The sequence below is a fragment of the Aythya ferina genome (genome assembly GCF_964211825.1).
Source record: "Aythya ferina genome assembly, chromosome: 3".
Classification (NCBI taxonomy): domain Eukaryota; kingdom Metazoa; phylum Chordata; class Aves; order Anseriformes; family Anatidae; genus Aythya; species Aythya ferina.
The window spans coordinates 89,499,126-89,512,242 of record NC_140298.1 but is presented as its reverse complement, the minus strand read 5'-3'; the positions used below and the strand labels follow the sequence as shown (position 1 = coordinate 89,512,242).

Here is a 13,117-nt window from a genome sequence, read left to right as displayed (position 1 = left end):
AAATTAGTAATAATAAGGACAATTCAGTTTCCTAAAACATTACCCACAGCTTAATGATGTCTAAACCTAGAGTCCCATCCTGATCTACATCAATTCAAAAACCTACCACTGACTTCAAAGGGATTTGAACTGGTATCCCATAAAGTTCAAGGAAAGAAAAGAAAAAAAAAAAAAGTTTGAACGCAATGCTCTGCTGATTTAGGCCCCAAGTGACAAATGAACTTGGGTATTGAATGTGAAGACCCAGACTCTAGACATATTGCCCAATATTTGTTTAGTACTTTTGAAGTCATTACTGTTTCAACATCCATATCCCCCAGAGACCTAAAATTCTGCTTGTAAACACAGCAATGATCATTCAAGTTGTCTTTTAACAGGTTAACTCTCATCTCATATTTCAGTTCAACTGGGATATACCAAATGGACAACTTTATGTTTGCCTTACCTAAGAGACAATACAGCAGATATTCTGAGGTTCAAGTGCTTTTTAAAACTCCAGAAGAATTAACCTTTCACAACTCCAGTGACATCAATTCATCAGAACAGAAGAGTAATCTTGCAGGAGATTCAAATAAATGTTTAGGTCAAGCATGTTTTCTTGTATACCAGTAACTAATGGGTTTATTGGTTTGCTTTTCAGGGCACATTGAATCCATACTGTGTGCTGTGGGACGATTCAAGAACGTAAGTGACATGTTTGCTTATATTACTATGGCTCAAGTGCCTAGCAATATTTAAGTACACAATCAGTAAACAGGTTGGGATGAGAGCAGGGAAAATGAACCTTTTGCAGATTCAAAGTACTTGATTCTGCTGTCATATGGCTTCCTTTCTGCAGCTATGTAAACTGAAGCAATACAATATCTCACCAGAAACCTATTACTCACATAGTAATTTCAATCTCCCCTTTCAAGATTAAAATGAGAATGTCTGTATGTCTGAGAACCATAGTTCTGTGCTACAGTAGTTGCTGAGCAACAGGCAAGTGGGTAACTGATCAGACAGGTAACTAAAGATTGTTCCCATTGTTCCCATTTCTGTTACTGCAGGGAGAAATGCCATTTTCAACTGTGATACCCACAGAAATCTTCATTTTAGTTGGTGCAAATTTTCATTTTTCATTTAATAAAATATCTTGTATACTAAGTAATGAAATCTTGCTAGCAGTCTTCTGCTACTTTCTTTAGTGTGTGCCTCTTTCATAGCAAAACAGAAAACATTACTATAAAGAAGTAGAGCCGTAAAATCAGTGTAGTTTAGGGAAAAAAAAAATCCAAGTTTACACAGTAGTAGTTTCCTGCATTATTCTTTCACTGCAAATCTCCCATTAAAGGCAAGGTGAACTTTGTCTAAATAAAGATTAAGTGTTTCATAAAAAGATACTTATGTGATTGGCACAATATTTTTTTTTAAATATAATGTTGTTTTTCTTGCCCAGTTATATTACATATGTCACATTCTACAGAACCATTTACATTGTTAGAAGTTGTATGCCTATGACTTTGTGAGTGGTTTTAGCCTTCAGTCTGGGTTTAAATCACTACCCTGATGACTAGCCAACAATGCGATAGTACAGAAATAAGAAACTTTGAACACGAAAATAATTTCAAATACAAGTAGTACTATGATCTATGATAATAAGAAAGAATCATAACACAGTTATTTACCAACAATATCATAATGTTCCACTTCTGTATGGAAAGAAAAAAAAAAAAAAGGGAAAAAAAAAAAAAAAGAACACGAATTTGAGCATGTCCTTTGTTTCCTTGTTTCAATGTTTTGATTTCACAGTGCTTTATTTACTTTTTTTTTTTTTTTTTTTTTTACATGTGTTGCTTTAACCACTGTGTGTTTAGAGTACATTCTTCAGTTTCACTGTTCCAAAATATTAAAGGCATATTTCCATGTGATTAGATTATGGGGGAAAAAAAAATGTATATTGTGTATTTAGAATGTGATTAAAAGATTACATGGAGGAATTTGGGATGAATGTTTGGAAAAAACACAAACAAATGCTGTGTCTTCTGATCTTGCCATTTGTTTTGCATTAATAATCTTACTACTGTTTATAGACATATTTAATGCTACACATATGTACTCTTTTCAATATGCTTCAGAACCTGAAAAAGAAAATTAAACATCTCAAATTTACATAGTCAGATTTTGAGAGAGAAGCTTATGCTTTTGTATGCTGAATTCTTCACTCAGAGAGTGGTGAGGCCCTGGCACAGGTTGCCCAGAAAAGTTGTGGTTGCCCCATCCCAGGAGGCGTTCAAGGCCAGGTTGTTTGGGGCTTTGAGCAACGTGATCTAGTGTCCCTGCATGATGCAGGGGTTGTCATTAGATGATCTTAAAGGTCCCTTCCTACCCAAACCATTCTATGATTCTATGAAGGTATTCTGTTTTCTAGCCATATTATTTAAAAGTAGCTATTGAAGATGTTCAAATATTTGATGTATTAAAGGTACATGTATTCTTGGAGATGTATCTGTTTTGAAAAGTGATAAGAGCCATCAAATATTCACAATAAGACATGATGTATCAGTAAATTCTGAATGGACAACACTGTTTTACATATGCATATGTGTTATTTCATGAGCACACCTGAGCAAATAGCAAGACCAAAATTCTACTTTTTTTTTTTTTTTTTCCATCTCTGTAGTAAAAGGTTCATAATGTTAGCCATCAGGGCATTAGATAATTCATAATTTTATTTTTGTAAATTTTATTGTTGTTGTTCTGTAACATTGTACTTGTATTTACTCCAGAATATTTCAGAATATTTATTCTGACACCATGAATTTTAAATTACCCTGAAAGTTTCATAATGCTGAACAGGTTTCTTTCATTCAGGAATCTTAAAAAGCAAATAGGTAGAGGACTATACAGCTAGCCTTGTGGCTTGTTCTGCTCTTATTTTTTTCACTTTTTTCTAAAGCCTCAGGAGTTATCCACTCTCAACATCAGGCAACTGGACTTGACGGATCAATAGCCATCATGCTATTAATCCATGTTGCAAATCCCAAAGATCTGTACTGTGCTTGTGCCCTTCCAAACCAGGTGATTTTTGCATAACCAGAATTTGGCAAACATTTTGGAAATAGCCCAATAACAACAGTAACAAAAATAAAGTAGTCTACTTTTAGTTGAAGGTACTTAACTTATCAGTAAATATTTTTGTTTTGTTTTGTTTTATTTTGTTTTTTAATTAAATGTTTTTCATATGAAAAGTATATTTGCTTTATTGGCAACTTTTTTTGGCCACTTTTTTAACCTCTATGTCTTTATCTGCATACTCTGAAAGCCAGCAGTTTGCCCAGGTGGCCAGGAAGGCCAACAGCATCCTGGGTTGTGTCAGGAATAGTGTAGCCAGCAGGACCAGGGAGGTGATTGTCCATCTGTATTCTGCTCTGGTGAGGCTGCACCTCGAGTACTGTGTTCAGTTTTGGGCCCCTCACTACAAGAAGGACATCGAGGCCCTGAAGCATGTCCAGAGAAGGGCCATGGAGCTGGTGAAGGACCTGAAGTCCTATAAGTCCTATAAGAAGCAGCTGAGGGAACTGGAGTTGTTTAGTCTGGAGAAGAGGAGGCTCAGGGGAGACCTTCTTGCTCTCTACATCTACTGGAAAGGAAGGTATGGGAAGCTGGGGGTTGGCCTCTTCTTGCAGATAACTAATGATAGGACTAGGGGGAATGGCTTCAAGTTGTGCCAGGGGAGGTTTAGGTTGGGAATGAGGAGACATTTCTTCTCAGAAAGAGTAGTCAGGCATTGGAACGGGTTGCCCACGGAAGTGGTGGAGTCACTGTCCCTGGGGGTGTTTAAGGAAAGACTGGATGTGGAGCTTAGGGACATGTTTTAGTGGGTGACATTGGTAGTAGGGGGATGGTTGGACGAGATGAGCTTGGAAGTCTTTTCCAACCTTAATGATTCTATGATTCTATAATTCTATTATTTGTTAGTTCAATTATTCTCCAACAGCAGGGGAAGTTTTGTGTACCTGGGGTTTGGTCATGCTTCACAGGAGATTGGTTAGTGATTAACTGTTCCTTATTATCCACCCTTGAACAGAGTTCTGGATCTGTGAGCTTTTTGGTCACGCCATATCTTCAAACCTATTCTACTGACACTGTTGTCTGTGACTATATGGTCACCTGGACTATGGCAAAATTCTTTCTTTTATTGAAATTGAGTGATTTTTCCCTGATACTATATTTTATATGGGTTTCCACTTATTAAGCTTGTTAGGTTTTCCACTTATTAAGCTTACAATATTGATACTGAGCAACTAAAGAATGCATCTTATGTCACGTGTTATAAAGAATAATTTCAAATCCAGTAATATATTGTGTTGCTTCAGTTTATTCTCCCCAGATATATAATGCTGTTATGTCTGTGTTGATTGCAACCAGTCTGTCTGTGAGACCTTGTGTTTTCTCTAGTATTGCACCTTCCCTACGTGAAGCTAATAGCATCAGTGCTATGAAAGGTGGTGGTTTTGTGGTTTTGTTTTGGTTTGTTTTTCCATGGAAATCTGAGTGATATTTCTTCCATTTATTTCAGACAATATCCTTCTACATGTTGTCCTTTAATAAAGTTGTAAGATACTGAATGCTTTTCCTTTCAGTGCATGGGAAAAATATGTAGGATATTACTAACTGACATTCAGAGGAGAAAAAAAATTCCTTAAACCAATAAAAAAAATCAAGAAATAATTGTACCTTTAGTGACTTGTGTTGTCTGGCATGACACCTGTCTGGCATCTCTGTGGTCAGGAACTGCTTATGATAAATTCATTCTAGTCTGTCAGACCACAAAGAGAAAGAAAAGAAGTTGGACAGGTACGAGGGCTGTACTTTTGGTTTTATTTTAAAACCAAAGTTCTGAAAGTTTTTCTCCTTTTCCTTGTACCTCTCTGGAAAGGAAAAGAAGGGAGATGGAGACAGCAGAGAGAGTCACAGCCAGGAACCCAATGGCTCAGGGCCTCCTCACCAGGGAGCCTCAGGGACCAGCCTTTCAGTTCTTTACAGAAGTCCCTTGAGGAGTCTGAATCACAATTTTCAACCTCACAGGAGCAGTCCATGCCCCCTGAGCTGTTGGTTCCTCTGTAGTGTGTTACTCACAGCCTCTTTTGCTGGAACTCTGACATGTTGTTTAGGAAAACATTCATGGGCTGAAGAGCTGAGTACCAGCACCTCTATATTTATTTTTACCACTCTTTCCATGCATTTGTCACCATGCTGCACCTAAATCTTAGCCATATCACTGTCAGTGTTCTTTTCCTAGTGTTGTTTTACTTCATGTAAATCTGGGCAAGGCTGTGTAAACCCAGGGGTTCAAAGAATCCTTATATGCATACATAAATTTCCATTTTAATAATGCCATTTTGTGTGGCAGTTTTGTAGGCTGTATGAATAGCTCTCTTGAATGCCTTTTGTGATGCATGAATCTGTGACCGTAACATGTGAAGCCCTAGGACCTATGAAAGTTTGGCCTGGTAAATTTAGTCATTTGTCTTAGTGGATCTAGCCTCTGGATTCAAGACCCAGGATGCAGAGTTCACAACACAGTAAGAAGCTGGAAGCCTGATGCCACAGTACTGAGCACTACGAACATCACACACAACACTCAGCTAGCACCACATGCCATGAAGGCATGGAAGATAGAATGGACTCATGGGTCACTAGAATGAGGTGACATGATCGCTATGATCAGCAATAATCGCTAACCCATTATCAAAACAATGCAGCTGGTTTGTTCTTTTAGAAGCGTATTAGACATAATGCGGGCACATGTGCTCTCTGCAGGAAAGTATCAGTTGCTGCTGTTGCAATCCACAGCTGTGCGTGGTGCAACATAATATCTCACAGCACTGAGTAAAGAAAGGGCTTTTAGGATTCTGGGGCTCTTTTCTGCCAGTTGCTGCAGAAGGATGTTATAACAGTATGACAGCCTTTTATTTGTCCATATGTGTGCTTATAGCAGTTTGTGCCTGTTGAATATACAGGTGTCAGTAATACAATGCAATTAGCTGAAAATTTTAATACTACAAGGATTTTGACATCGTTCAATCTTAGTTTAGGGACAGTGTAAGGTCTGGTCTACTCTTTTTTTTTTTTCCCCACTGCAATACAAATTTACAGTGATGGTAGTTTACATTTTCTACCCTAAAGTGATGTGAAACCACAAATACAAACGTGTGAAATTATAGATTCTATAAATTCATATAAATTTAGGAATTCACCCTAGAATTATAACATCCCTCCTTAATAAGAGAGTTTAAAAAAAAAAAAGTAATTACTTTTTTTTTAAAATTATCCCCTGAAGCTTTTTCATCATTTTCTCCCATTGTTCCTGGATAGATTTTGTTACAACTGTGGAGAAATAATCCACAAAGGAATTTGTTCAATGCAAATATAGAAGAGTTTACCAGTTAATTGTGATTTTCTCACAGATTTGCTTATAGGGCAGAATGTGGCTCAGTTGTAACACATAAGCTTACATTCATGCTGACAAACTTAATTTTGCATATAGTAGTCTCGTGATAAAATTGATAGGGAAAACAAATCTTCTTTGTCCCTCTTCACTATGTTTTTTAAACTAACCATGATAGATTATTGCAGTTATTATTTGTTTGACCTTGCAAGCCTTTGAAAATATGTTTAAGATGACTCTATATAGCTTAGGTCAAAATGTCTGAAGCTAATAATAATAATTAGAATACCCCCAGAAATAAGAATTCACTTCTGGAAATATGAACAGTAGCCTCTCCTTACTCTTGATTGCTGCTTTACAGTCATAGCATTTTGGTAGCCAGGATGACATGGAGACAATAATAGATTTTTCTATAATTTGAATAAAAATGTAATGAGAGTAATTTATGTAAATATAGTTTGGCCATGCATACTAGCTGGGGCTTTGCTTGTTTCATCAACTTCAGTCAGACTTGTCTGTCCAGCTTTTCAGTCAGATAATTTGTATTTCCAAGGCAGAAAATCTCCTTTATAAGTTAGTTTCTATCCTTATGTTTGTGAAATGTAATGGATGAATTAATGAACTTATTCAAAAGGTAAATGCATCCTGGCGTATTCACTTTCATGAAGAACTATACATAATGGGACTTGTGTAGTAGCAAGCTATGTAATCATCTGTTTGTGAACATACATAATTCTGAGCATACAGAATTGAAAGATTGTACAGAATCATTCTTTGGAATAACTTTTTCATTAAAACAATACAGAATGAGAAGCCTGACCCAAACTCCCTTCCAGACAACTAAAAGGCTTTGACAGATTTGAATCAGATTAGACTAGGTGGCAAACCACTTACCAAGCCATATAAGACCTCAATTAAAACAAATTTAAATTTACAGGCTGGTAAGATTATATTGGAATGCAGGAATACTTAATCCTGAAATAGGTAGGTACCATACAATATAAAATGCAGTGTCTCTATATTGAAGAAGAGTCAGCTGAAAATTTTCTTAAGTCATATAAAAAATGAATCAGAATATATGGGAGGAATTTATAATTTAGTTCTCTTTTATAACACTGCTTTTCACTAACACCTACACTACCATGAACAGAGCTTACATGACCTGTTGAGATTTATAGAAAAAAAAAGGAAATTAAATTAACTCTTGCTAATAAGTTCACTTTCTTTTTATTTTTACCGAGTGATTAATCAACTCCATTTGTTGAGAACTTAATTGCTATTTATTGCCTTTATGTAAATGCAGATTTCCAGAAACTAAAAATAGTGATTTCCTTCAATAGCAAGCAAATATGATTCTAGAAAGTGAATAAAAAGAACAAGTGCTTGTATTTTCATAATCAGTTTTAAATTGGTGTAAGGGCAGAAAAATAATTAAGCAGTCTGAATAAGGTTTAGAACAGAAAATATATTGGTCAATTTTTTTTTTTTTGTCTATGTTTCCATAAAAAATAATGGATGTTACCAGGTTAAATAAAATGTGTTTGTTGTTTTCCCTGTTAATACCTCACCGATGAATATAGCAGATGGGATCTGTGAATCCAGCATGGTGCTAGACTTGGACTGACTCTTATACAGGAAAACAGTATTCACCAAATCCAGTACAGCTTCCAAAAGTACAAGATAGGAGAAAGCTGAGAAAGTTTCTCAACCTTTCTCATTTACACCATGTGTATCATGTGTAGCCGTCAAAGCATTTTACTACAGAGGCTGGTGTTGCTCTCCCTGGTTTACAGATGGCGGAAACGAGGGCAAGGTTTTTTGTCCAAGATCATCCATCAAACCCAGGTAGAGGTTGAGCTCCAAACTCCTGAGCCCTAATTGAGAGAGTTCTCTAGCTTTTCTCAAAGCTGATATCATTTCCCTGCCATGATGCAGAACTCTAGAGGTTAAATACCTTTATAACGATATTTCTGTTTTTTTTTTTTTTTTTGTTGTTGTTTGTTTGTTTTGTTTTGTTTTGTTTTGTTTGTTTTTGATTTTTGTTTTTGTTTTGTTTTTGTTTTTGTTTGTTTGTTTTGTTTTGTTTTGTTTTTCTCATTCATTCTGATAAGCTCATGACTGCTGCGTGTCCTGGAGAATTTAGTTCTGTTTATCTGACAGAGGTAGTGCAGCAGAACTAAAGGTCTTTGCATTATGCCATAGTTAAACAAAAATAAAATCTACTTGAAACACACAAGAAGATGAAAAATCTGAGGAATATTGCATATCCATGGGAAAAAGCACTGTGCCCCTCTGCCATTCTCTCCTATCTCTTTCACAGTAGGACTAGAGATCATGTGCATAAATACCTTATTAATAAATAATACAGTGTACAGTTTTCCACAGACATATATTTATTAATTTTAAACTTACTTGCAGTCAGCACAACAAAGGGAGAATATCAGCTGGTATAAGTACACCTACTTTTAGTAATATGAAAAGAATATAATACAAGGCATTTGTGAGCATTTGCAGAGTATAGGATTGTTTGTCTTTCCTTACAAATGCATGGATCTAAGTCTGATTGACACCTCCTGAAATCATATTCACTCTGATAAATCAAGCATCATGTAATTTATCCAAAGAAGAACAGTGTTTGCATGGCAAAATGATCTTAAATGTTTGCAATGCACAAAGTGTTTTGAAATGCACTTTAGAGTGTGTCTTCCAGTTGTTCTTAGACTGTAAATGCTAAAATTGTCTCTGGATGGTAAAACTGTAAAACTCCATCAAAAACTGTCAAGCACATGTCCAGTTAAAATCTGCACTAACGTGAGCTGTCACAAGTATACATCTTCCATGCTGTATCAGCATCTCACTGATACAGGTATCTGAATATGCAATTAATCCTATGTTAAATCTCTGTGCCATAGTTGAGCAACACGAGCAGATTCAGTTAAATCTCTTCCTGGAGCAGTCACTAGAGGGAAGCAAAGACCTGCACGTGCCTATTCATGACGTCAATCGATGTCTTTATGGCCTCACTGACAAAATTTGGTCAGTGTTCAATGTAAAATTTTGTAAATGGCCTATCAGGTGGAAAGCCACCCATAGGAAAAGAAAGAGAGAGAAAAAGCGAGGGAGATAATTTTTTGCGTGTGATTGAGTTTCAGATGCCACTGTCATTATATATATATATGTATATACAGCTACTTGCATGAATGATATTTTGAGAATTTGAGCCTAGAAAAGAAGCTTAATGCAGTGAGGCTAGAGAAGATGGGCTTATGCCTTTTCTTTGAAGTACCCCAATATTCAGAAAAATCCATTACAATATTTGTGGCATGGTAGCTGTGCATTTCATCATTTATGTGTGGCAAAACCTAACATAAAATATACCCGTTTCTTGATATCTTTTTGTTGATTCTCCCTTAGTTATAAATGCTTCCATTCCGTACTCTCTTGTCTGTGGTGCTCTAAATTTCATCCTGCATCACCAGCACTGTGAACACTGAATATATAGATCAAGAGAACATCAAGTCATTAAATCACGCTCTCCATTTTTGCACAGAGAAGGCACAAAATATATATGAATTTACGTTTGTCATTCATTTTAGCAGGGGTTATATAGAGGTTAGGTTTACAGTACATTTGTGTTGCTACTGTATTTAATTGATCTCTGTCCTGATTCCTGAGACTACAGCTCAATTACCACTCTCTCATATAAGCTGAGCTGGTTGAATTCCTTTAAAACAGAAATGGTAGAGGCCAACATTACACTTTCTGACATTTGATTAAGGGAATATACCTGGTATGAATTGAATTTTGCGGCAAAATTGAAATGCCCCAAAATAAGTTTTAAATATTTTAAATATTTTTTAATCAGTTAAACTTCTAAATATTTTAAATATATTAAGGACAATATTTGTACTACATACCATTTAATATGAATAGAATAACTTCTGTTAAGCTGTAATGGATGGCTAGACCTTAATTAGAATAATACAAATGTATATCAGGATTTAAACAAGTTTAAATGGATGCTAATAAGCTACCTCCAAGTAGCTCCAAGCAAAGTAATTTCATGAAAAAAAAAAAAAAAAACCATTTTGTTGAATAGCTGCTAAATTATGGCTGAATAGATTTTTAGCTGAAAGCACGGTGTATTTGTGATGGTTTTTTAATGTTACCATCATCTCTGATAATGTTGAGTTAGAGAGATTTCTTGCATAGCTAGTTAACTAAATGTAATATACATATGCAATCAAGTGCATGTGCTGTGGATAACATCCTGCAATCCATGCTATTATTCTAAGCATTGTATAATATAATATAATTCTAAATTTCACAGGCTATGCTTATGATTCCCAATGCTACATGTTATCCTAATGATGTAATTTCTGGTGGTTGTCTTCTTCCATCCATCTCCCCATAACTCTCTGGAAGCAGAGCAAAATGTTTATCCTTTAAATTAAAGAATTATCTTTGCATATATCAAAAGCATGAATTAAAATGTCATCACATTGCTATCAGTTCATTCTTTAACATAAATACATTCATCATGTCAAGTTTACCAACAGATCCATTGAAGGTCTAGGCCTACACAGCATGCTGGTCTGAGACCCTAGAGCCAGAGAAACTCCACAGTTATGGGCACAAATCCAGGAGTTATTTCAGCTCAAACAGCAATAATTAAGGGATTGCACACAGTGGCATATATAGCAATGCACAACCAGGAAAACAGAATCACTCCTTATAATGATTTGATTGTGGGTTTATCCTGTAAAGAGTACATTGTCTTGAGCAAACTTGAAACAAAATCCTTTAGGTTTATACTATAAGTGCAATTTTGACTGCAATATAGACATGTTTTATGCCTTTTTTAAATGTCAGTGAGTACTTTGATATCTGCTTAATTTTCATCTTATTCACAAAAAGAAGCTGTGGTTTTGATATCAAAATAGCTTAACATGTAATATGTCAAATATTAGATAATGCAAACAAGAAAGTTTTCCTTAAAACCAAAAAGAAAGATTTTACATGAACAACTTCTGATTGCATACAGCTCACACAGGAGTTCTAAGATGAGAGACATAGTCATATAGTAAGCAATATTCAGGAGATGGTTTAATCTCTTTTTGAGCAGATTATACTCAAGAAATACGTGGACAGTTAAGCAATATCATTTTAGCTATATCAATTGTGTGTGTACTCATACAGGCACTTTATTGTTTCACGCACACACATAGATTAAAACCTTCAAGGAAAAAAGCTTATGAAGTGTATTTACACACCCTTACAAGAAGTACCACAGAAAACATTTTTGTAAAGAAAACATTCTTTATTCTACTACACAACAAGGCATAGAATAATATACATTTAGATGATACTAGATTCTACATGCTTTTAATGTTATTTGACAACAGGTGAAGCAATGCAACTTAATGTGAATTTCATTATATTTTCCTAATTGTAAATGCAGGAGAAAAAACATGCTAAATTTACCAAAAATGTATGTTTTTTTTTTTTGTTTGTTTGTTTTTGTTTTTGTAAATGTGTATTTATATATATATCCTTATTTATTTTCCTTGTACATTTGACTGATTGATATGTGATCTATATTTGTTTTTCATCAGAAGCAGACCATTACCTTCTTGTATTTTTTCAGTTGATTTACATAAGAAAAATCTGATCAGACACAACCTTTTTTCCTCTGAGGTTATTCCATTTTATAGAAAAGAAATCATCTGGGTCAAGGAAATATAGAGCTGCCTAATTATCATAGTGAATCAGTATTTCAACCAACATTATAGCACAAGGTACTCTTAAGAGATCCACAATCCTATAACCTAGCCACTAGAATTACACACCTTTCTGTGATCTGGAAAATATCTAGCACTCATAAAAGACCTCACATCTTTGCTTTGCTCTTACCTTCCTGCAAAAATATTAATATATCTTCTGTGTCATTTTCTGGAACCACAAACAATTAGTGTGTAGATGCACATACAGATTGAACATACAGGTTGAAATCCTAGACAAAAAAAAAAAGAGGGTCACTACTGCATCACTTAATCTCAGGAGTACAAAGTTGCTGTTTGTTCAGCTATTTGTGGGGAAGAACCAGTGAGGACAGATAGCGAGGTGAGAAGGTATTTTCTATAACAGATTCTGGAGTGTATGGAGTTCCTATATATACTGGGCATGCTATTTTAGAGATACGCTTCTTTCACAACCTCTCTATGTTGCTGCCAGCTCCAACTGTTATCCAAATGTCATTTTATGACCTATATAAACATTTTCCGTTCTAGCTTGTCTAGACCTATACATTTGCAGTTTATTTTGATTAACACAAGCATTTCTGAGAAAACACACAAAAATAATGGAACACTCAGGTTCCATTTCTGGGGATGTGAATAAGTTTCTGATATTATTTTTAGTTGATTTTGAAGTATAGGTCATTGCTATCCAACTTCACAGCTGGTGTTTTTAATACTTCCCCTTCTGGATTTGTTTGTTTGTTTAGTTTTCTTTAAGAGGAGACATTTCCAAATGCAAGCTGATATAATTGTGAAAATTATATCTTGCTGAAAAGAGGATTTCATATATTTGACAATTTTTTATTTTTTTTAACAGCATCATATCTTGTGTGGTCTTAAGCAGTTCTGTTTTACAGATTTCAATTCCTATAAATAATAATAATAA

The 13,117-nt window shown here is 35.1% G+C and overlaps 1 protein-coding gene across 7 annotated transcripts in view; it reads left to right on the top strand.

The window, feature by feature from the left end:
* ADGRB3 (adhesion G protein-coupled receptor B3) overlaps positions 1-13,117 on the top strand; it is a 463,233-nt gene that overhangs the window by 286,019 nt on the left and 164,097 nt on the right. For all 7 annotated transcript variants that reach the window (XM_084515008.1, XM_084515009.1, XM_084515007.1 and 4 more), the window contains one exon: positions 641-684. In XM_084515008.1, the coding sequence (XP_084371134.1) occupies positions 641-684 (44 nt within the window). The remainder of the gene's footprint in view (positions 1-640; positions 685-13,117) is intronic.